At 34.6% G+C, this 19,917-nt stretch overlaps 5 protein-coding genes across 5 annotated transcripts; 3 read left to right on the forward strand and 2 right to left on the reverse strand.

The window, feature by feature from the left end:
* The first annotated feature begins 715 nt into the window (after window positions 1-715).
* On the forward strand, window positions 716-3,488 carry LOC106169560 (uncharacterized). The gene has a single exon (XM_013549049.2). It carries the CDS (start codon window positions 1,182-1,184, stop codon window positions 2,538-2,540), a length of 1,359 nt encoding a protein of 452 aa, XP_013404503.2. The 5' UTR covers window positions 716-1,181; the 3' UTR covers window positions 2,541-3,488.
* A 1,751-nt stretch (window positions 3,489-5,239) lies between these two features.
* On the reverse strand, window positions 5,240-9,863 carry LOC106169615 (enoyl-CoA hydratase, mitochondrial). Its single transcript, XM_013549129.3, has 8 exons — window positions 9,703-9,863; window positions 8,112-8,306; window positions 7,724-7,851; window positions 7,409-7,508; window positions 6,901-7,005; window positions 6,215-6,334; window positions 5,878-5,945; window positions 5,240-5,703 (listed from the first exon to the last, which is right to left on the reverse strand). Exons 1-8 carry the CDS (start codon window positions 9,809-9,811, stop codon window positions 5,638-5,640), a joined length of 891 nt encoding a protein of 296 aa, XP_013404583.2. The 5' UTR covers window positions 9,812-9,863; the 3' UTR covers window positions 5,240-5,637.
* A 121-nt stretch (window positions 9,864-9,984) lies between these two features.
* On the forward strand, window positions 9,985-15,635 carry LOC106169614 (WD repeat domain phosphoinositide-interacting protein 3). The gene is made up of 10 exons (XM_013549128.2): window positions 9,985-10,185; window positions 10,722-10,796; window positions 10,947-11,048; window positions 11,499-11,586; window positions 11,781-11,875; window positions 12,242-12,432; window positions 12,672-12,757; window positions 13,415-13,516; window positions 13,879-14,000; window positions 14,418-15,635. The coding sequence occupies exons 1-10, from the start codon at window positions 10,119-10,121 to the stop codon at window positions 14,522-14,524; spliced, it is 1,035 nt and encodes a 344-aa protein (XP_013404582.1). The 5' UTR covers window positions 9,985-10,118; the 3' UTR covers window positions 14,525-15,635.
* On the reverse strand, window positions 15,614-17,517 carry LOC106169617 (uncharacterized). The gene is made up of 4 exons (XM_013549130.2): window positions 17,460-17,517; window positions 17,127-17,239; window positions 16,677-16,820; window positions 15,614-16,221 (listed from the first exon to the last, which is right to left on the reverse strand). The coding sequence occupies exons 1-4, from the start codon at window positions 17,482-17,484 to the stop codon at window positions 15,904-15,906; spliced, it is 600 nt and encodes a 199-aa protein (XP_013404584.2). The 5' UTR covers window positions 17,485-17,517; the 3' UTR covers window positions 15,614-15,903.
* Window positions 17,424-19,752, forward strand: LOC147763454 (armadillo-like helical domain-containing protein 2). The gene is made up of 3 exons (XM_087006769.1): window positions 17,424-17,896; window positions 18,083-18,367; window positions 18,657-19,752. Exons 1-3 carry the CDS (start codon window positions 17,677-17,679, stop codon window positions 18,818-18,820), a joined length of 669 nt encoding a protein of 222 aa, XP_086862895.1. The 5' UTR covers window positions 17,424-17,676; the 3' UTR covers window positions 18,821-19,752.
* Window positions 19,753-19,917: the final 165 nt, after the last annotated feature.

The raw sequence follows: 19,917 nt of genomic DNA on the forward strand, positions 1-19,917 counted from the left end.
GCATATACCATGGTAGCTATTTGCAGAAAATGAATTTTAAAAGTATTGTTTTCAAATAAGGACATCAGACTAAATATCACAATATATAGGCCTACAAAGTATGATATATTTAAAAAAATGTATATTTTTCTGTCATAAATCACTTTGAATTTTTAAACAAAATGTTTGGAAAGATGCTATAAAACTTGTTAACTTTACATCCACATTTTATTTCTACCTAACTGTAAGGTATGTAATAATAAAGGAGTTATAAAACTCCTTGATATAATCAGGGAATTATATCGGATATAATTCCCTGATATAATTTAAAAACCTGTAAAGTTGTATTCTGAATAAACAATAGTGATGCCGAATTGCTTAGGGTTATTTCGTGTTTCGTTCAAGCAAGGAGTTATAACTCCTTGGTTCAAGCAATGTGTCTCTACGATTTAGCTGGTGTATTTAGGCCTACATAAACCCTCTGTAAAACGGCTATCTACTTTAGCGCAAACCTACTATTATTAGCGGTGGGATGCAAGTGATATTGTTTTGAGTTTAGCGTGTAAGCGAACTTATTGTTGGTTGGTAATCCGCATTAACATCATTAATAATGATTGATATAAGGCATGTGTAAGGATTCGAATCTACTAAAAAATCTAAGAAAGCTTTCATCTTTTGTCACAGACACCAACGTACTGATGAATCAGAGCGTGGCTTGTCCTGGAGGCTATTAGACGAATATTATCGAACAAGAGTGTATTTCCCTTTTATATTCTAGTTACAAAGCTATTTTGCACTATAACTAGGAATTAAAAATGAGAGTTGCAAAAATAAGTATCTGAAAGGGAGCTACTGGTGAAAAAGCTGGCTTTTTGTGAATGCATGCCACAACAGAGGCTATTTTTATGGACAACCAGTTATCTTGCTTTCAACGTGAAGAAAAAGGACTGCAACAGACTTCAACCTGTTCTTTGATACTAATGTAGTAAGTCATCGATAGGGAACACTGCATAAACACCTGAAAAAATGTTATAAATTAGAAAGAAACAATACAAGTGAAGATGCTGTGAGATTAAATAATAGGAAAGAAGAAAAGTGAACATATCCTGGAGTTCGTCTTGTGAAAAGGATTGAAGTGGCAAACACTGGAGAAAATCACTCAAATGCTAGTATTTTTAGTGAAAAAATGAATTGTATACGACATGAAAGGACACACTGGAGAAAAACCATTTGAATGCCTGTACCCTGAAAAGAGTTTTTGTGTTGAAGAGAGTTGTATACGGCATGAAATGATCCACACTGAAGAAAAACCATTCAAATGCCAGTATTGTGAAAAGGGTTTCAATGTTAAACGAAATTGTATAAGGCATGAAATGATCCACACTAGAGAAAAAAAATTCAAATGCCAGTATTGTAAAAAGAGTTTTAGTGAAAAAAGGAATTGTATACGACACGAAAGGACCCACACTGGGGAAAAACCATTTGAATGCCAGTATTGTGAAAAGAGCTTCAGTACTAAACAGAGTTGTATACGACATGAAATGATCCACACTGGAGAAAAACCATTCAAATGCCAGTATTGTGAAAAGGGTTTTAATGTTAAAGAAAATTGTATAAGGCATGAAATGATCCACACTGGAGAAAAAATATTCAAATGCCAGTATTGTAAAAAGAGTTTTATTGAAAAAATGAATTGTAAACAACACGAAAGGACCCACACTGGAGAAAAACCATTTGAATGCCAGTATTGTGAAAAGAGCTTTAGTACTAAACAGAGTTGTATACGGCATGAAATGATCCACACTGGAGAAAAAACATTCAAATGCCAGTATTGTGAAAAGGGTTTTAATGTTAAACAAAATTGTATAAGGCATGAAATGATACACACTGGAGAAAAAATATTCAAATGCCAGTATTGTAAAAAGAGTTTTATTGAAAAAATTAATTGTATACGGCATGAAAGGACTCACACTGGAGAAAAACCATTCAAATGCCAGTATTGTGAAAAGAGCTTTAGTATTAAACAGAGTTGTATACGGCATGAAATGATCCACACTGGAGAAAAAACATTCAAATGCCAGTATTGTGAAAAGGTTTTTAATGAAAAAATGAATTGTGCACGACACGAAAGGACTCACACCGGAGAGAAACCATTTGAATGCCAGTATTGTGAAAAGAGCTTTAGTATTAAATATAGTTGCAAACGGCATGAAATGGTCCACACTGGAGAAAAACCATTCAAATGCCAGTATTGTGGAAAGAGTTTTAGTGTAAAAAGTAAGTGGAAACAACATGATATGATTCACACTGCCATTTCACTTCAGTCTATAAAAAAGGAATTACAAGTGGAGGATGTACAACATGAGCCTATGATTTCGATACAGTCTGTAAAAAAGGAATTTCAAAAAGAGCTTAACCCATATCAGACAAAGGAGGAGAGCGTATCACATACAGAACCTGTAGTGAAAATGGAGTTTAATAATAACAACACTCCAGGAGTGAGACCTGAAATATATCCTGTTGCTATGTTTAGAAATGTATTTTCAAATACTGATGTTTGATTTCTGATCAATCATTAAATAACAGGTTAAGTTGGGCATTAAATTTAAGATTAATTATTGTATGACTAAACGTTAAAACAATAACAACCGAAGTTAAGATTTCCTTTTTAAGTCATTAATTATTTTTTTGAAAGAAAAAGTGTGACAGTTAACAGAAATAAGCACCAATACCACACGGTTGAATCAATTAAGAGCTGCACTGTCAGGCTATTGTGTTTTACTCGAGTAGCTTTGCTGAGGTACACAATACCATCGTCAACAGTAGGGATTTCAATAACAGATCATTCACGATCTCTTCATAGTACCTATATTCGCACAGACCAAGTTGCCCCTCAATTTTTATTGCATATTAATGGAGAGTTAATTTAATTTGCTAGAGGTTTCAATAAAAACTCACCAGCTGGCAAATACTCACCCAGGAACCAGCTGCCACACAATGACACCGAGTACGTTATAGTATGGTATTTCACAAGTTAAATTTTCGTCAGAGGGGGGACATAAAAATACTTTTTCCAAAATAATGGAAAATTTTCAAGACTGAGTGAGACAAGAAAGCAATAATGATTGTTTTTTAATTGCTTCTCTTTTTCTGTTATTGAAATCCCTACTGTTGACAATGCTATTGTGTACCTCAGCAAAACTACTCCAGTAAAACACAATAGCATAACAGTTTGTCAGATTGACCAAACTTACCATTTTACATATCTTTTGTCCATCAATCACTGAAAAGTTCTTGTATTCTCTATTGTTGTACATAGAGTGCTGCTTCAGCCTTCGTTGAAATGCTGATTGGTTAAAAATAATGGGAAGAAGGGAAAATGTTGCACTGAACTTATTTAAGGTCATGTGGCATGTGAGAACAGTAAAACTTGTAAGTTTTAGTGTCTTTTTTATTCAGATGTGACTGTATCATAAGTCAGACTTCAATAAAAATATTTTTGGGCTCAATTTTTTTCTATTTTGCCATTTTGAGGTCGGTGGAATATGGAAAACAAATGATCAAAAAATATCTGCCTAAAATCTGAAACTCCAATGCCACAGAAAAAATATAAATTGGTCTGCAAAGATATGCGACAGTACAGTTTTTTACAATATTAGATTTATAAAATGCACAAACAGTAACAGGATAAAAAGCTAAACAAATACTTTCAACTGTTCAGAAGAGAGGTTGAAAAGTTTGAAGTAAGCATGTGGAGTTTCTCATACTACAAGCGCACAAAATGTTATTACTTCCATTATCCTCTCATTCCTTTTTATAACAAATGAAATATCTGATGGAGGAAAAACTGATTCACAAGAGTTTTTTCAATGTTTAATTGGGATTTACCAGTTAAATGAATAAAAATTACACAAAAGGACGTAGAAGTAAGAAGCAAATTATAAACAAAAAGACAAACCAATGTACTCCTCAGTAATTTCTTGTGTTTTTATTTTCATAATTTCTCTCATGTAGATATTTTTCCTCTGTCTCAACCACAACCATTGTAACATATTCCCTATCAAAGATCTCAAATTATTATCATCATGTTTGTACTGTAAAATACGAAACTGCTGGACCAATACTACACAGTATCTACATTATAGTGGCTTGTCACAATCAATAAACTGACAAATTTACATGTGAGTCAAATATTCTTCAAATGTGTCCCTTAAATAATACAAGTTATATGCATGGATACAAAATTTACTATGAAATATAAGGTGCTCATTTCTAACTTATGATGAAATTTTACAATTCAATGGTCAGATTGAAAAGAACCCAGACAAGTTGCCCTTACAATTGGTGACATTAGCTACAGGTCCACTAGCAGATTTGGCGTCTTGGTACTTTAAGTCATTTTTTTCTGTCTGTCCAAATTTAAGCTGTCCCTAAAGACTAGGGCGAATGAAATAAAGGGACTGGAAATACAGGAGAAGATCAAAGGATAATCTGCTTTGTTTTATTCATCCACGTTAAAGATTACTTTTTAATTAACTCTATATATTTTATCTTCATATAGTAGTACAGTAGCAAGATCTAGCAAAACATACAAATCAAACACATCTAGAAGCTGAATTTGAAGGTAAAGGAAGGCAGCATTCAGTGATCACTTTGGAGTCAGAAATGTCAGCAAAAGTACGATGCACATGCTGTTGTACCAAAATTGCCAATATTGTACTGTACTAGCTTGAAATTAAAACTATTGCTCTCTTCTTGGATGAATAAAACATCATATTCATTTAAACTTTAAACCAAGATGTCAAAACAACAAAATCTGTAAATATCTATAGGAAATCCGAGGCCCTGGTACCAATACCATGTAGAGAGCACCATTTCCTTACATGTGGTTAACATCGTTCCCACTGTTATTTTTGCTCAAGTTCTTCAACTGTTTTAATAATTCATGAGTAAAGTGCATTTTATACTCCATATGCACAAGGAGGTAAATGAGAAGTAATTTTGGACCACCAAACCTTTTCGGAGTAATGTACCTTGGTTCTAATGAATGACTAGAGTAAAGACACTTTTACCATGTAAATGTGGAGAAAATCAGAACATTGGTCAACTTTTTGAGTGAAATGTGAAATTTACTAGAAAACATGAGTCATTAAAACTGCATATAAGTTTTAATGTCATTAAATGATTAATGCATTCATTTTATTTTAATAATTAAAATTTTATTTAATTAAAATCCAACAACAGTTTGAAACACAACCAATCAAAAATTTTGCAAAATATTTATTACTCAACATTTAATAATTTTCCACTATTATCAAGTTTCAATCAATTGATCACATAAATAATTGCATTTCAAAATAAATTCATACTCATCATCCTCTGTTCACTGGTAAAATTAAATTGCTATGATCATTAGATAAAAGTTTATCCATCTTTCATGCTGTCAGTGTTAACAAAAACACAATCGGAGAGTGTTCAAACTTTGATGTCTGAAAAAAAAAAGAAGCCCCCGAACACAAACTTGTCTGGACAAAATTTTTTTGTTACCCTTTTTTTCTTTTTTCAGTGACATCACATCTATTGCCAATGGCATTTTCCTGTTTATAAATACAATGTAGATTTGTTTGTGCATCACTGACAAATTGTATGGCAATTTTCCTATTTGTCTTTGAAGTCCGCTGGCCTTTTTTCAATAAATGCTGTCATTCCTTCCATTCTGTCATGCTGGAAATGTGAGGCAAGGTATATTAGTTTTAGAAAAGGACAAAAACAAAAAAAAATTAATGTTTTCAGACAGATACCATGTTTCAAAACTAAAAATACCATAGCTGACATTTTTAATGCTCTAAAATGAAAGAACTCAAAACGATATAACAAGAGTTGATAAAGAAAACTTACTGTTGCAAAGGTTGCATGGAAAGTCCTCTTCTCGAAGTGAAGACCTTCTCTCAAAGACATTTCAAAGGCTGAAAGAAAAAATATATTGATGCACGATACTGGGTGCTAAGCCTAATGGAAACTGTTTCTATATAAAATTGTAACTTGCTTTACACTATTAGTATCTAAAGTTGGACTTGTGAATTTTTCCTTGGACAAAAGGGGTCAAATGTTGACATATAGCAGCCAAATTAGATCTTTTATGAGTTTTTATCTTAATTGAATTTTGATTTAAGAGTTTAAAAAATAGATCTGATTTTTCATGGCTCTCTTTGATGTCAAGACTTAAAACAATTACATGCATTGACAGCCTCCTTGCACATGGCAGATACCAGTTTGCTTTGGGCAGAAATTGTTTCTCCTAATTTAATTGCCTCATCCACCAACTGTTCCACTGGGAAGACCTTGCTGACCAAACCTAAATACCGCAAAATTTATCATTAAAATTTATTCATATGCAAGATTCAAATTTGGCATTGCACTAAGACTTGAAGTTATAGCTTATCCAGTAATTCAAAGAAAATGTAAATGGAGTTTTGTACTTCCCTTTTAATTCAATTCAGATCTTAAAAATGCAAATTAATATGATGGTGATTAACATTGCCAGCTGTGAATTGCTTGACTTTCAAAATCATACAATCACAAAAATTGGTTAATCATGAAAAAATATATATACATAAGTCAAGCATAAACAATAGCAGTAAAATAGTCAATAAGTACATTTTGAGTCACGCCAACTGAGAGTTGCATATATGTGTACTACAATACCTGCCTTATTTCTCAGATCACTCACCTGAAATTTTCTTCATAATCTTCCACACCCCTCTACCACCCAAAAAATAACAATTAAATAAATCTAAAAATCAACCTTTATTTAAGATCACCCCTACTTTTACCCCCCCCCCCAAAAAAAACCACAATAATAATAATAATAATAATAATAATAATAATAATAATCAACAAAATAACAATGAAAAAACTTGCCTGCTTTCTCAGCATCCTCTGCATTAATAGGGTTTCCAGTCAGTACCATCTCCATTGCCTTAGATTTGCCTATTGACTGAGTGAGCCTTTGTGTGCCACCAGCACCTGGAGTGTATTAATAAGCATGTATGGCATATTCCTGATTGCACGCACATGTGCACAAACACATAAACAGACATATATGTGTACAATTAATGAATCATGTGCATAATTCTGAGCAACAAGTGATCTATTTTCCCTTTCATCGTTGATTATGTTGCTTGTAACTATATCACCTCTATCCAACGAAATTCTACAAACAACTTCTTTATTCAGTAGGAAGTTCTTCTTTGGGCACATAAACATTGTATGCCTAAAACCATGACGAGTGAGGAACAACCATAAACTAGTAAAAATTCAAAACCCTGTAAGCATTGTTTTAAAATGGTGAATATTCAAACAAGCATCTTTTCTGGACAATAATCTGTTTTAGGATGTTTCTAAAAATATATTAGAAACTGAACAGTACCTGGTATTGTTCCTAATTTAATTTCTGGCTGACCAAATTTTGCTTTTTCACCAGCATAGATAATGTCACACATCATGGCAAGTTCATTGCCTCCTCCGAGCTGTCAATGAAAAAATATTTCAATATACCATCATATGGATAGAAGAAATCACAATCATTAAAGAAGTATTTGTTGAAAAGATATATGTACATTTTTTCTTAATAGTTCTTGAGTATGTCTTTTTATATCACAGCCAAGTCAGCATTACAATTGTTTATTTTTATCCTCAAACAACATAATTCAACCAGAATAATATGCTTAATATCTCAACCTACAGCATATCCATTTACTGCTGCAATTATGGGCTTTTTGCACTCTGCCACCTTGGTCCAGGCAGCAGTAAAGTTTTCATCATATGCTTGGGAAAAGTCTCTCTTCTGCATTTCTTTGATGTCAGCACCAGCTACAAGCAAAAATTTTAAGCTTGATGTGTTAAAGTTAAAAGTTTATGAAAATCTATTAAAAATATAGTCTTTACTCCACAGATTAATACAACCTATGAAAAAATTCCACCTGACAAAAGATCTCAACAGAAAATTGAGTCGACTGTTTAAACCTTACTTTCCTTTGTTACAATTCTGTAAGACATCAACAACAAAGACATACAAGTACTATACCACAGTATCAGTACATAACTATCATTTATAAAAACTGAATACATACCAGCAAATGCTTTCTCACTTCCAGTTATCACAATGCATCCAACATTGCCATCATTTTCGAAATCAGTGACAGCCTGCGTCAGTTCCACCATTAGTTCATCACAAAGTGCATTAAGAGCTTTAGGGCGGTTGAGCTGTATGAAACCAACATTCTGGTTTTGTCCCTTCTTATCTACTATCAAATTTTGATACTGTCCTAAAAAATATACAGACAAGGGATGCAAAATTAGTAAGTGATACCTCACCAAATGTACATGTACGTACTACCAGCCAGGCTGCCTTGAAATTAAGCACCCAGAAAAATAAACCAAAATTGGACTTCTAAATGCACAAGGTAGGTTAAATAAAGACATGATATTTTTTCCTGCCAGAAAACAACCTTCTGCACAGTAACTGAATAGAACTCAATATACACTGTACTACTAGTAAGACATGTTCATGCATGTCCAATGAGCAGTGATTGTTCAAGTTGGCAAAAAAGGTGGCAAAAAATTCTAACAACACTCTAGCAAGATGTCTGTTTGTCTTGGCCACTTACTCCTTGAGAACTAATGTATGATTTCAGAGCAACCTTTCTGGTAAACAAGCAAATGAATCTTACATTGTACCTTACTCATAGTTCTGTTGGCAGGAAACTGGTTGACTTTAGAGGAGTGAGGAAGTTTAGGAGAAGAGAGGTCAGATAAAAATTTGAGAGCTTCCGCACCAAGGCAGGTGCCCAAACTGGCTTTTGTATTTCACTTTTTGAGATCTTTGCTTTCATGCATGAACACAGCATACTTATAAAAATCATGGGATTTGGAGTGCTAATTTCTTGCGGGTCGTGCTGATGTACGCAAAGATGCGCAAAGACGCGACAAGACAGGTTAATTGAATAAATAAACACCAACTTAGAGTCACATAGGATTCTCTATGATACAAAAACTGTAAGAATTTGTCTTAGATAAAAATACATTAACTATGAAGAAGTTTGATTTGATAAAATTGTCCGATACGGAACTTCGTCCGCCATCTTGAATTTCTGCTAAATTCAGGAGAAAAAGATGGCGCTTTACAAGACGGGAGCGAAAATCCAAGATGGCGGACGAAGTTCATCGGAGCATTTTATCAAATCAAACCACTTCATAGTTATTTTATTTTTATCTAAGACAATTTCTAGCACTTTTGGTATCATATAGAAGCAGATGTAACTCTAAGTTGGTGTTTATTTATTCAATTAACCTGTCTTGTCGCGTCTTTGTGCGTCTTTGTGCGTCTTGTCGCGTCTTTGCGTACTTAAGTATGACCGATTTCTTGCTACCCACAGGATACACGTGTATGTAGTTCTGGACAGTACTGGCACAAGCAATTAATTGAATTATTAGACGTTATGAGCACAGACATTCAGAATAGATCTTAAATAATGGTCTGCTGTGAGGAAAAATTTAAATGCAACACAAATTCCAAATATATAGATACACAAATCATATAAAGCATCCAAATATTTTGTTTGTTTACAACATAGGTCAAGGTCATTTGAATAGTGCCTGTGTAAGACACTCTCCAATTTCCCGAGGGCTATCAGTGTGGTTTGAAGAGAAAAAAATATATACCTGTAGACATGCAACGTACAACGGCTGCAACCTGGGATCTAAAAACAGACCCAGAAGGGTTAAAAAGTGCATTTTTCAAGGAGGTCACGCCGCCCCTGAACGCAGCCATGTTTGCTTGTGGGTCTAAAACGTGGATTTCAGCCAACCATGTGTCGGAACAACTGATAATGGAAAAATCGGACAAGAGAGTAATTAGAGGTGCCATTTCTGTTATCTGCTCATGTTATGATTTTTAACATTTTTGATTCACAATAGTGAATTTTTATGGTTAATTTTTCGTTTCACGACATTTTAATCTACAATATATCCCATCATACATTACACCAGGAAGTTAACTGACACACAACCTGCCAAGATCAAGATGGGAAAGTACTCTTAGACTTCATTTATCATTATTTAATGGATTTGAGAAAAGGATGAATTTAGGGAATTCAAGCACTTTCAACAACGGGCTACTCTATGCAGGCTGGAATCAAGACCAAGGTTAGTAAGATATGTAACTTGACTGTATGATTCGTTGGGTTTGATGACAATTGACATAGACAAGTCACCACCCCCTTCTTCGCTTCCAACAATTCACCGTCTTGGCTCCCCTCCCCGCAGAGAGGGGTATCTGTGATGGTAATCTTATATTTTACCAATGGCGGCATTACATTCAGTATGTACACGCACTATAACTATGCAGCGCAGAAAACAATCCAAATTAAGCGGATTGGCATATATTTTATCACATGCTTCATGTTAAAGAGCAAAGTATTTAGATCAAGTTAAAGTTTTGTCCTCATGTTTATTCACAACCTAGGTAAACAGCAAGATTCTTTTCTTAGTTTTATGGAGTTCAGAAAGCTTAACAAATGCACTGATTGTGTGCAGTGGATATTAAGTTGTACAATGGTGTATGCATTTTTTTTTTCAAGTCATGGAAGAAGTTACATGTTCAAAGGTTGTATTTTGCTTAAGTTTTTTTTTCAGAAATCATCATCATTCCTCACTGACTACATTTATTGTTTGTCTTTTAGGATGTTTTGCATGTGGAATGGACAATGGTTTCCGTGTATATAATTCTGATCCATTAAAGGAAAAAGAAAGACAAGGTAAAATTTGGTATTGTTTGTATTTATGGATGCCTAATCATGCTAATCTTTTTCATTCCTACATAAGTTTGTATGTGAAATGTCATATAAAATTAGAGATATTTTAATATTTCCACTTATTAGATAAGCTGTCTTTACTTTTTCCTCCAGATTTTCCTGAAGGAGGTATTGGTCATGTGGAGATGTTATTTAGGTGCAATTACTTAGCTCTGGTAGGAGGAGGAAAAAGTCCAAAGTACCCTCCAAATAAGGGTAAGTTTTGACCCATGACTGCATGTCTACTTTTATGGTCAAGACATGTTTAAAGTCTATCACTTAAATGTCTGTCTAGGTCAAGTTTTTTAGTCCTTTTAAGCTACATATTCCATTTTCTTCTGAATGTTAGAATCTGAAATGTTTTTTTTTTTTAATTTTATTTTAAACAAAATGCACATGTAGAATTGCTCTTGCTGTTTTCTAATATGCTGATATGAAGAAGTTTCATAAGTTAGAAGTGGGCATTTAATATCAAATTTGAGTGAAATGAGAAGTCTAATTTGAAGATATCGAATCCAAAATTGATCCCATTTCAAGGTCAGGTTTGAGGATTGGTAGTTTGGTTATCCAAGAGTGTTTTTACAGTGTTTCATAAAGTACAAGGGGTTGTTCACTCTCTTCAGAAGTGTAATTTCATCACAATATTAAAGTCAGTTAATATTTCAGTGATGGTTTGGGACGATTTGAAGAAAAAACATGTCATAGAACTAGACTTTTCTAGTGAAGTTAAAGCAGTTAGACTTCGAAGAGACAGGTTTGTATATACTGTACTATATTTTCAACATATATATTTAATTTAGCCAATGCTTGATACAATTGGTACATGGAAATTTATATAAAGATAGTAAATGTTATATCTACTTTCACTTTTCATAATAAGTTACCTTTTGTGTGGATATGATAATAAACAATTTTCTGCTATTATATCATGATGTCCTGTGTTTACAGAATAGTTGTTGTTCTGGATGGTATGATCAAGGTATATACTTTCACACAGAATCCACAGCAGCTTCATGTGTTTGAAACCTCAAGTAACCCAAAAGGTGAACCAAAGCTATTGGAATTTGTAGAGGTTATTTGCACAATGTCTGGGGGGAATGTGCAAATTAACATGTGTTTAAGCAGTATTATATTCAAGACTACGGTCATATCCAAACAACCATTAGTCCATTATTTTGTGTGTAATAAAGTTATGAAGATACACACACTTTTCCAGTGTTTGTAAAGTGCACTCACACAATGCTCATGTAAAGCAGCTGATCAAAATTAAGGAGGTAGTGCTTCATGTAGTTCAAGTCAGTAAGAACAAGCACCTACTAGTACCAAAGACGTGTAAAATAGAGGTCAAACTTCCAATCTTAGTATCCAGGTTAAAGGTTTTAAGCAGTAGCTTTATGTTGTATTTTCAGGTCTTTGTGTACTGTGTCCAAACAGCAACAATTCCCTTCTGGCATTCCCAGGACGAAAAATGGGCCAAGTTCAAATTGTTGATCTTGCCAACACAGAGAAACCCCCCACAGAGATAGCAGCCCATGAGGCCTCCCTTAGCTGTATTGCTCTAAATTTGCAGGGCACTAGACTGGCAACAGCGTCGGAAAAGGTATGGTAAGACAGCCCTGGTGTCACCATGAACTTTTTAAATTTCATGTGAAAGGTTATCCATTTAAATGTACAGGAACATCTGTTCCAGACATGTTGAAAGTTCATGAATGGGAAAATATATTTGCTTTGCTTTTTATCATACTTGATTTAGTTTCACAGTTTGTATGTTAAATGTTCCACCCAAACCATCCTTACTACACATCTTACCAACAAGTGGGGAATATTTCCATTTTCCAGGGTACTTTAATAAGAGTGTTTGACACAACAAATGGTAACCAGTTACATGAACTGCGAAGAGGTGCTAACCATGCATCTATTTTCTGGTCAGTATTTGCTTGAACAAGATTGATTAAGAGGCACATTAATTATATTACTCTGTGTGTGTGTGTGTGTGTGTGTGTTCATAAGTAAAATTTGTCATGGGTGAAAGTTTTCAGGATTGCACTTGATTGCCAGGATTTTCAGTCTCTATTATGATCGTTTTTATTTTTTTTATTTTATTATTATTTTTTTTCATATGGTCGTAATGCAATGAGAAATTGCTAGCTTTGTTTTCAAGGTTTTCAGTTTTTACAACTTTCACCCTTGTCAATTGTTCTTAAAGACCGACTGGATGACCTTGTGGTCAGAAGGTCTGTCTCCAGAGTGGGAGGTTGTTGGTTCCACCCCATACGAGGACATACCAGTCCATAAACAGTGCTTGCTGTTTCCCTGCTTGGTACTCAGCACTTGAAGTAGGGTTAAAGTTCCTGGTCTGGCAGTGAAAGATATGTTATTTTGTTAGCTTTGGCTGCATCTTCGCCAAGGAGGCCATAGCATCAATACTCTTTCTGCATCTTGCCCAAAAATGTCCACTCATCCATTATAAATTGTGCTGAAATGCATTAAAATGGAGTGAACCAAACTTTATTTTTATTTACTTTTAATGATTTATTATTCTGCTGATTTGTCATCTTATGCATATATGTCATCTATTTCAGTGTTAATTTCAACCATGATTCTTCCTTACTCTGTGTCTCCAGTGACCATGGGACAGTGCACATATTCTCTATAGAGGACCCAAAGAAGAACAAACAGTCAAGGTATGTGTAGTTAAGTATACATTCCACATGAAGGGATGGGTAATGTTAAGTTAAATATAAATTTACACATTAAGTGATGGTTAAGCCTACAGCACAACGACATGATCATTGAAGATTTATTTATCTCTCACTGATGTTATCTAACAAAATTTTCTTCAGATCACTTGATTTCTTTGTATGGGAATCAGTGGAGCTCTCCTCTATGCATTTAATTTTGGTAAAAGGAATAGATCAGCCTTGGTTTTCATTTAGAAAAAAGGCAAATTGAATATTTTATGGCACATTGGTAAATGTATGACTGGCTTAAATTTTATAACTTAGAGATTTTTTTCAGTCATAAAATACTGCATTTGACTTTTCAGTCTTGCTTCAGCAAGTTTTCTACCCAAGTATTTTAGTTCAAAGTGGAGCTTCTCCAAGTTTCAAGTACCTGGAGGATCACATTGCATATGTGCCTTTGGTGCTGACAATAATTCAGTCATTGGTAGGATTATTTTATTGTAATATTATTGTTGCAATACAGTAATACTTTTCAAACAAATTACTTTTTTTATTGTGTAGAAGTTTATGAATACCACACTCACCATTGCATTTATCACAGCGTTTTAAAATCTTGATCATTAAATAACATTTCATTGTCTTGCTAACAGTTTTTGCATTAAATGGAGTAACCTTACATAAAATATATTTTTAACTGCAACAATGTAAGGAAAGTAATGTGATTTCAGCAAGTGTTATTTTTATTATAGGTCTACAAAAGCCAACCTTTCAAAAATGTAAAAAAAAAGGATATGCACTTTATGCCATCTCATCACAGATTATCTCTCTTCAAACCTCTTTTTGCAGTATTTTTGTGTCAGTTATTTCTGGGTTTTTAAATGTGATTGCATTTTTCTTTCAGTGATATGTGCTGATGGAAGCTACTACAAGTTTGTTTTCAACACCAAGGGTGAATGCAATCGGGACGTCTATGCACAGTTTTTGGAAATGACTGATGATAAAACCTAAACCAAGTCCAAGACACAGAATGTTTGTGTCTTATATTTTTGTCATACCTTAAACAATTCATTTGTGCTTGATGCACTTTGCCATAATTCTCACAATGCTCCTAGATTAAGTTGAGTACTTTGTAAAGTTTTTGAAAAATTATCACCTGAATTAACTATTGGGAATGTATATACAGTTCCTTGAAAAGAAAATAATGTGTTCAAGCGTTGGTTATGAAATTGCTGTTAAAATTTGTGCATTGATTAATTTATCCCCCCAAAAAAATTAAATACATAATACAATCTTGACATTCAGAGAAGTTGAAAGAATTTCGATTGTACATTGTTGCACTTGTAAAAGTAGTTAATTTAACAGTAAGTATACGAATTTTTCAGGCTCTTTTAAAGATGATGTTCTGTTGACATCAAAATAGCTGACTGCATGCAGTTCTTAAAATTTTCATAACCTATCAAAATGATGTTTTGTCATTAAGATGTTTGGCTTGCTTTTACAAAATTACTGTACATTAACAATTGTGGCTATTTCAGTTATAACTGTATAAGTCAAGGCAGACAAATGGATTATGCTTTTTCTCCAAAGTTGGACACTGAAGTAAATTGTCGATCCAACTGGAGCTGTTTGGACTTTGGTGTTCATGGACTTAAAATTACTGTTGTTGCACAAACCTAACAGCAAGAATGAGGCATTGTTAAATTTGTTATGTAGATCTACAGTGGGAATTGAGGAAACTAGCCCAACAATATTTTAATGATTTTTATATGGACATGGTTCATAGAGCATGGAACTTAATATATTTACACAGTAGTGTCAGCCAGATGGCAAGCTGTAACAAGGTTCTTTGCTGTATGTGTCTTGCAGATAAACTTTTAAGTTGCTGTCTGTTCAGAGAAGTAAATATGGATTTAAGAATTCTTTGCAGTGGTCAATGCCTTTGTGGTCTGGAAAATATCCTGAACATTGTAAAAATGCAAGAGATTGTGATTTTCAAACAATGTTTGTACTTCCAGCATGAGCTTAGAGAAAATGTTACAGTCAGTTCAGGTTTTTATATTTCCATTTGTGAAACATTAACAAATGTAAAGCTGAATATAACAAATTGATTGCTTATGCATTTTATTATTCCCTTCAGTTTTATTTACCTTATCCGTGGATGAAAAATTATCACAGACTGTACGACGTATTTCATGTATTGAAGGCTTTTCTGTTACAAAATAGTACAGATTAAGCTGGGTGGAAAAATTGCTATGATTGTCTTCACAAATTCATGCATTGACGGCAAAACTGAAACGTGACCATTTCGAAAATTTTAGCAATGATTTACTTAAACAAAGTGCATGTATAATGGCGAGTTATCTTAAACGGCCAGTGATTTTAGGCAATTATTTGTCTTTAGGGTCCTCTGTGTCTGACTGCCCATCAACTTCCTCTTCGTCCTCCTCTACGTCGCCGCTTGCCAAGCCCTCTTCCTCCTCCTTTTCACATTCCGGGTCACGATTCTCTGCATCCTCTTGTCCGGCGACATTCCCGCAAGTTTTCTTCAAGTCATGCATGAGATCCTTGAGGTCTTGACGGGCTTTCACTTGTTCCGTGCACCCGTTCAGATAGTAGTTTAGGTCAATGAGAGAGACGACAAATGCTGGGACGCCGTAACCGATGCCGAACCCCATGAACATTACAACGAGAAGCTCGCGAAAGAGCTGAAAAAAAAAGATGTATTAGTGCAGCAAAACTTAACGTATTTAATGCCTTTTAGAATTATCCCTTATACAGGGCGTTTCAAAAATGCACCGTACTTTGACCGTTCGTTACAAATATATTATGTATGTATTGTTTTTGAGTTTTCTTTTATGGTGTATTGTTTGGCCTATATATTTTCTTTAATTTTAATTTTACTTATTCGACTTGTATCTTTGTCAATAAAAATTTAAATCAAAACCAAATTAATGTGCAGTCAAAAATAAGCACATATTTGAGACACCATGTAGAATAAAATAATACTGCGCGTGGAGCAAAAGAGCACTGTATTTCAATGATAAATGCTGTATCGCAAACTAATATCAATAGTATCAATCTGATTAACGTTATAATTCAGAGTGAAAACATACTGGACCTCTATGCTCAAATGGTTTTAACTTGTGTATTTCGTACATACCTGTGCACTTTCTTGGGCGGGATAGGGGTCGATGTTGTCGAACACATGATCGATCAGAAATACCAACGCCATTGGGAAAATGAGAATTATGAAAGACTTCAGGACATCCCAGATTTTTTCTTGAAAGGCCAAGAAAATGTGTTCCTGTGAAGGGCAGACAAAAATGTTGTATCAAGAGAAAACGTAATAAGTTATTTAAGCTTAAAGGATAAATAGTTCTCATGTACCAATCCATTACCCTCTACCAGAGCCATAGATTGGCATTTCACTAAACATTCACAGATATGTCTATGGTTTATCTGCTACTTTCCTGCACGTGCACATAATTAATTTGCGGCCCTAGCAGAGGGTACATGTATATCTCTCTCTCTCTCTCTCTCTCTCTCTGACACGCAAGCACAACCGATGTGTCTGAAACACAACTAAAGCAAGAGCTTTTTTACTTCTTACGTTGATGATTCGTTTTTCGAGTCTCTCCACACGAGCTGTCAGTTGCTTTAGTTCTTCGCCAAGTTCGTCACTTATGCGGCGGATGCACTCGGAATGTTCGATCAGTACAAATTCTGGAATAAAAGACAAAATGTATATGATCAAATTATCAAACCCGCATAAGGTTTTTCAATACATAGGCCTACTGCTTGAAAAAACCCATAGCGCATTTTACTTGCGTGCCAATATAATTAAAAACATTTAACAAATCAGATGTAAGTTGCTCCTTATACTTCATAGTTTATTCTGATTTGCAGAGGGATAACATCGTGGAAACTGAGCCAGATAACTTACCGTTATTCCCACCCTGCCCCGACATCTTTGGCTTGGCAGGTATGGTATCCAAGTGACAAAAAATAAATAAAAGACGTAAACTGCATGACGTTATGACGTAAATATCACGTCACAATAAATGCACGATGTTCAGTCACATTATGACGTTCGCGTGACGTTTGAACGCCGACAGAGCACAAGCATCTTTTGCGTATTTATTGAAAATTACACATGAAATATGTACGTTAACCAAGTATGGACGGCTGTAAGGAAAGCAGTAACACACGATTTACCTGCAACAATCCTCGAAAAACGAGTAGATGATCCAGAATTACAACAGGAAGGGAACCCTTACATAAGAGATATCATGAAGTTATTTAAATTTTTTCGAACAAGTTTTACCACTGAAGAAGACAAGGCAGCAATTATAATGAGCATCAGTCATTTAGCGTTCACAGGTAAATACGTGCACCGCATTGAACAAGTTGTTATGATAATCCGCAACTTTATCTTGTTTCGTGAAACCTGTTGTATACACATTTGTTTATCTTCTTTTACCAGCCCAACAATGAAGGTTTATGCCATTTCCCCTATCCCTTTCCCCCTTTTTAATCAAAATTAATTTAACAACATATTGTTTACAGGAGGGACCGAAGCAGCAAAATATGTTGGACTAAAAATAATGCCAGAGTTCATTAATATGCTCACCAAGGAGTCTGTATTCATGCAGATACACCTCTTGAAAGCAATGAGTCAAATTGTGTGCAGGGTAAACGAAAATCAAATGAAAGTGGCTGAGGATGGGGAAATCTTAGAGCACATATCGAGCATGATTGGAGACCCAAATAATATGAGGAGATCAAGATGGGCTGTGTATTTCCTAAACACTCTAGCTGCCGACAACGTAGCTGTATTTAGAAGGCTCATAAGTAAGTTATCTTTAAAATATACACAATGAATCTTGTCATAGGTGTTTAAACACTGATACTATCAGAATTCAATATTAAACATGACATGTATCCAGTATGTTTGGTAAAATTCAAGCAAGGATGAACCTATCACTTGGTAGTTGGTAGTCATCAATTTTATTTGTAAAACATAATTTTTATAACCCATATTCCTTAATACGTCTGCACCGTGCAGTTTACAACACAGCGGAAAAGGACTGTAGACTGTAGGTAGAGTTATTTTACATTTTTCTGTAATTCATTTATTTAGAAGTCCCTAACTTAGAAGACGCCCTCCGGACAGAAGCTGCCCGACCTGAACCTTGGGGTGTGTGGGGTAAAAATTATGCGCAGGTATTGATTAGGCTGCTCGGCTACCCTACGGTCAAGACTGCGAACAAAGGAAAAGGGAAGAAAAAGGCTAAAAAGCGATAACGCCCGCTGCTTTCACGAACAGAGTATTTCATTGTCTTCATAGTGTTCATGGCATCAGAAAAAGGAATATAGTTTATGAAACGGAAGAGCATTGAATATCTACCTGGCTTCCTGCCAAGCTTTACTGCAGGACTTTAAATGCCTTATTCTCACAGTCCTACCCACAAATCGTTTTGTCCGCTACTTTGGGCATTGAGCTCTGTGGACCTTACCCATCAGCTGCTTACGGTCATCGGCTGACCAATCTTCAGTCAGACATTCCCTTAGTCTGACACATATCAAAGCACGCAGCACACAATAAAGATATCAATTATATACCACCTTACGTAAAACGAATTAGTTTAACATTATTATCTTATACAGACTGAGAGGGATTTTCCCATACCATAATTTACTTAACATTTCCTTCTCTCTGGAAGACGACAAACAGTGCTTGGTTCTCTGTAGGCCTACATATAGATGGGTTCTTCGTATCGGATCCACATTCATTCCAGTGTGTTATTTGCCAGAAAAATATCACAGTCTTAAAAATCGAGTTGTGGTTTTAATATTATTGTGATAACTGAAAGAATCACAACTGTTTCAAGGACAACAAATGCGACGACGGTTTCGCTCGTCCTATCATATCCCTAGAGCAGTGTTTCACCTTGCCAGGTAATACCAGAGCTTGCATATTCAAAAACACTGAACTGGGCACAAATAAGTGGATGAAAAATGCGAAACAATAAAAAATGTGATTGAATCTAAATCTTTCACGTACTGTAGTACAGTACATGTAGATAATATTTTACCGATTATAATTCACCGTTCTCAAAAAAATGAAAAAAATTTAAAGGTGAAGCTGAGGAGTTTTTTGTTTGTTTTTTGTTTTGTTTTATTTTGTTTTTTTATGAGTAAAATAAAAATGCGAGCATTTAAAATGATTTTCTTCAGAAAGAATATTCCTAGGCATAAGTTTAAATAGCTTGTTTTAAATAACCATTTTGTTCTCCCTCGTAGTTACAATGAACCTTACTGAAAAGATCATAACCCTTAGACAAAAATCTCGGGCTCAACTACTGCCTATTAGCCCACTGTTTGACACTTCAGGTCGTCAC

Source organism: Lingula anatina, chromosome 2, assembly GCF_051362555.1.
Source record: "Lingula anatina isolate TDL-2025a chromosome 2, LinAna3.0, whole genome shotgun sequence".
Taxonomy (NCBI): Eukaryota; Metazoa; Brachiopoda; class Lingulata; order Lingulida; family Lingulidae; genus Lingula; species Lingula anatina.

Coding starts and splice junctions, on each gene's coding strand:
- LOC106169560 (XM_013549049.2), top strand. CDS start 1,182: ATGAAAGGACACACTGGAGAAAAACCATTTGAATGCCTGTACCCTGAA.
- LOC106169615 (XM_013549129.3), bottom strand. CDS start 9,811: ATGGCTGCGTTCAGGGGCGGCGTGACCTCCTTGAAAAATGCACTTTTT. Junction 7,509..7,723: donor CAGCAGTAAATGGATATGCT/GTAGGTTGAGAT, acceptor TTTCATTGACAG/CTCGGAGGAGGCAATGAACT. Junction 5,946..6,214: donor CAAGGAGGCTGTCAATGCAT/GTAATTGTTTTA, acceptor TTTTTCTTTCAG/CCTTTGAAATGTCTTTGAGA.
- LOC106169614 (XM_013549128.2), top strand. CDS start 10,119: ATGAATTTAGGGAATTCAAGCACTTTCAACAACGGGCTACTCTATGCA. Junction 11,049..11,498: donor AAAGTACCCTCCAAATAAGG/GTAAGTTTTGAC, acceptor TTAATATTTCAG/TGATGGTTTGGGACGATTTG. Junction 12,433..12,671: donor TGGCAACAGCGTCGGAAAAG/GTATGGTAAGAC, acceptor TCCATTTTCCAG/GGTACTTTAATAAGAGTGTT.
- LOC106169617 (XM_013549130.2), bottom strand. CDS start 17,484: ATGTCGGGGCAGGGTGGGAATAACG. Junction 17,240..17,459: donor GGGGCAGGGTGGGAATAACG/GTAAGTTATCTG, acceptor CTTTTATTCCAG/AATTTGTACTGATCGAACAT. Junction 16,222..16,676: donor CCGCCCAAGAAAGTGCACAG/GTATGTACGAAA, acceptor TTTTTTTTTCAG/CTCTTTCGCGAGCTTCTCGT.
- LOC147763454 (XM_087006769.1), top strand. CDS start 17,677: ATGTACGTTAACCAAGTATGGACGGCTGTAAGGAAAGCAGTAACACAC. Junction 17,897..18,082: donor CAGTCATTTAGCGTTCACAG/GTAAATACGTGC, acceptor TATTGTTTACAG/GAGGGACCGAAGCAGCAAAA. Junction 18,368..18,656: donor TGTATTTAGAAGGCTCATAA/GTAAGTTATCTT, acceptor TCATTTATTTAG/AAGTCCCTAACTTAGAAGAC.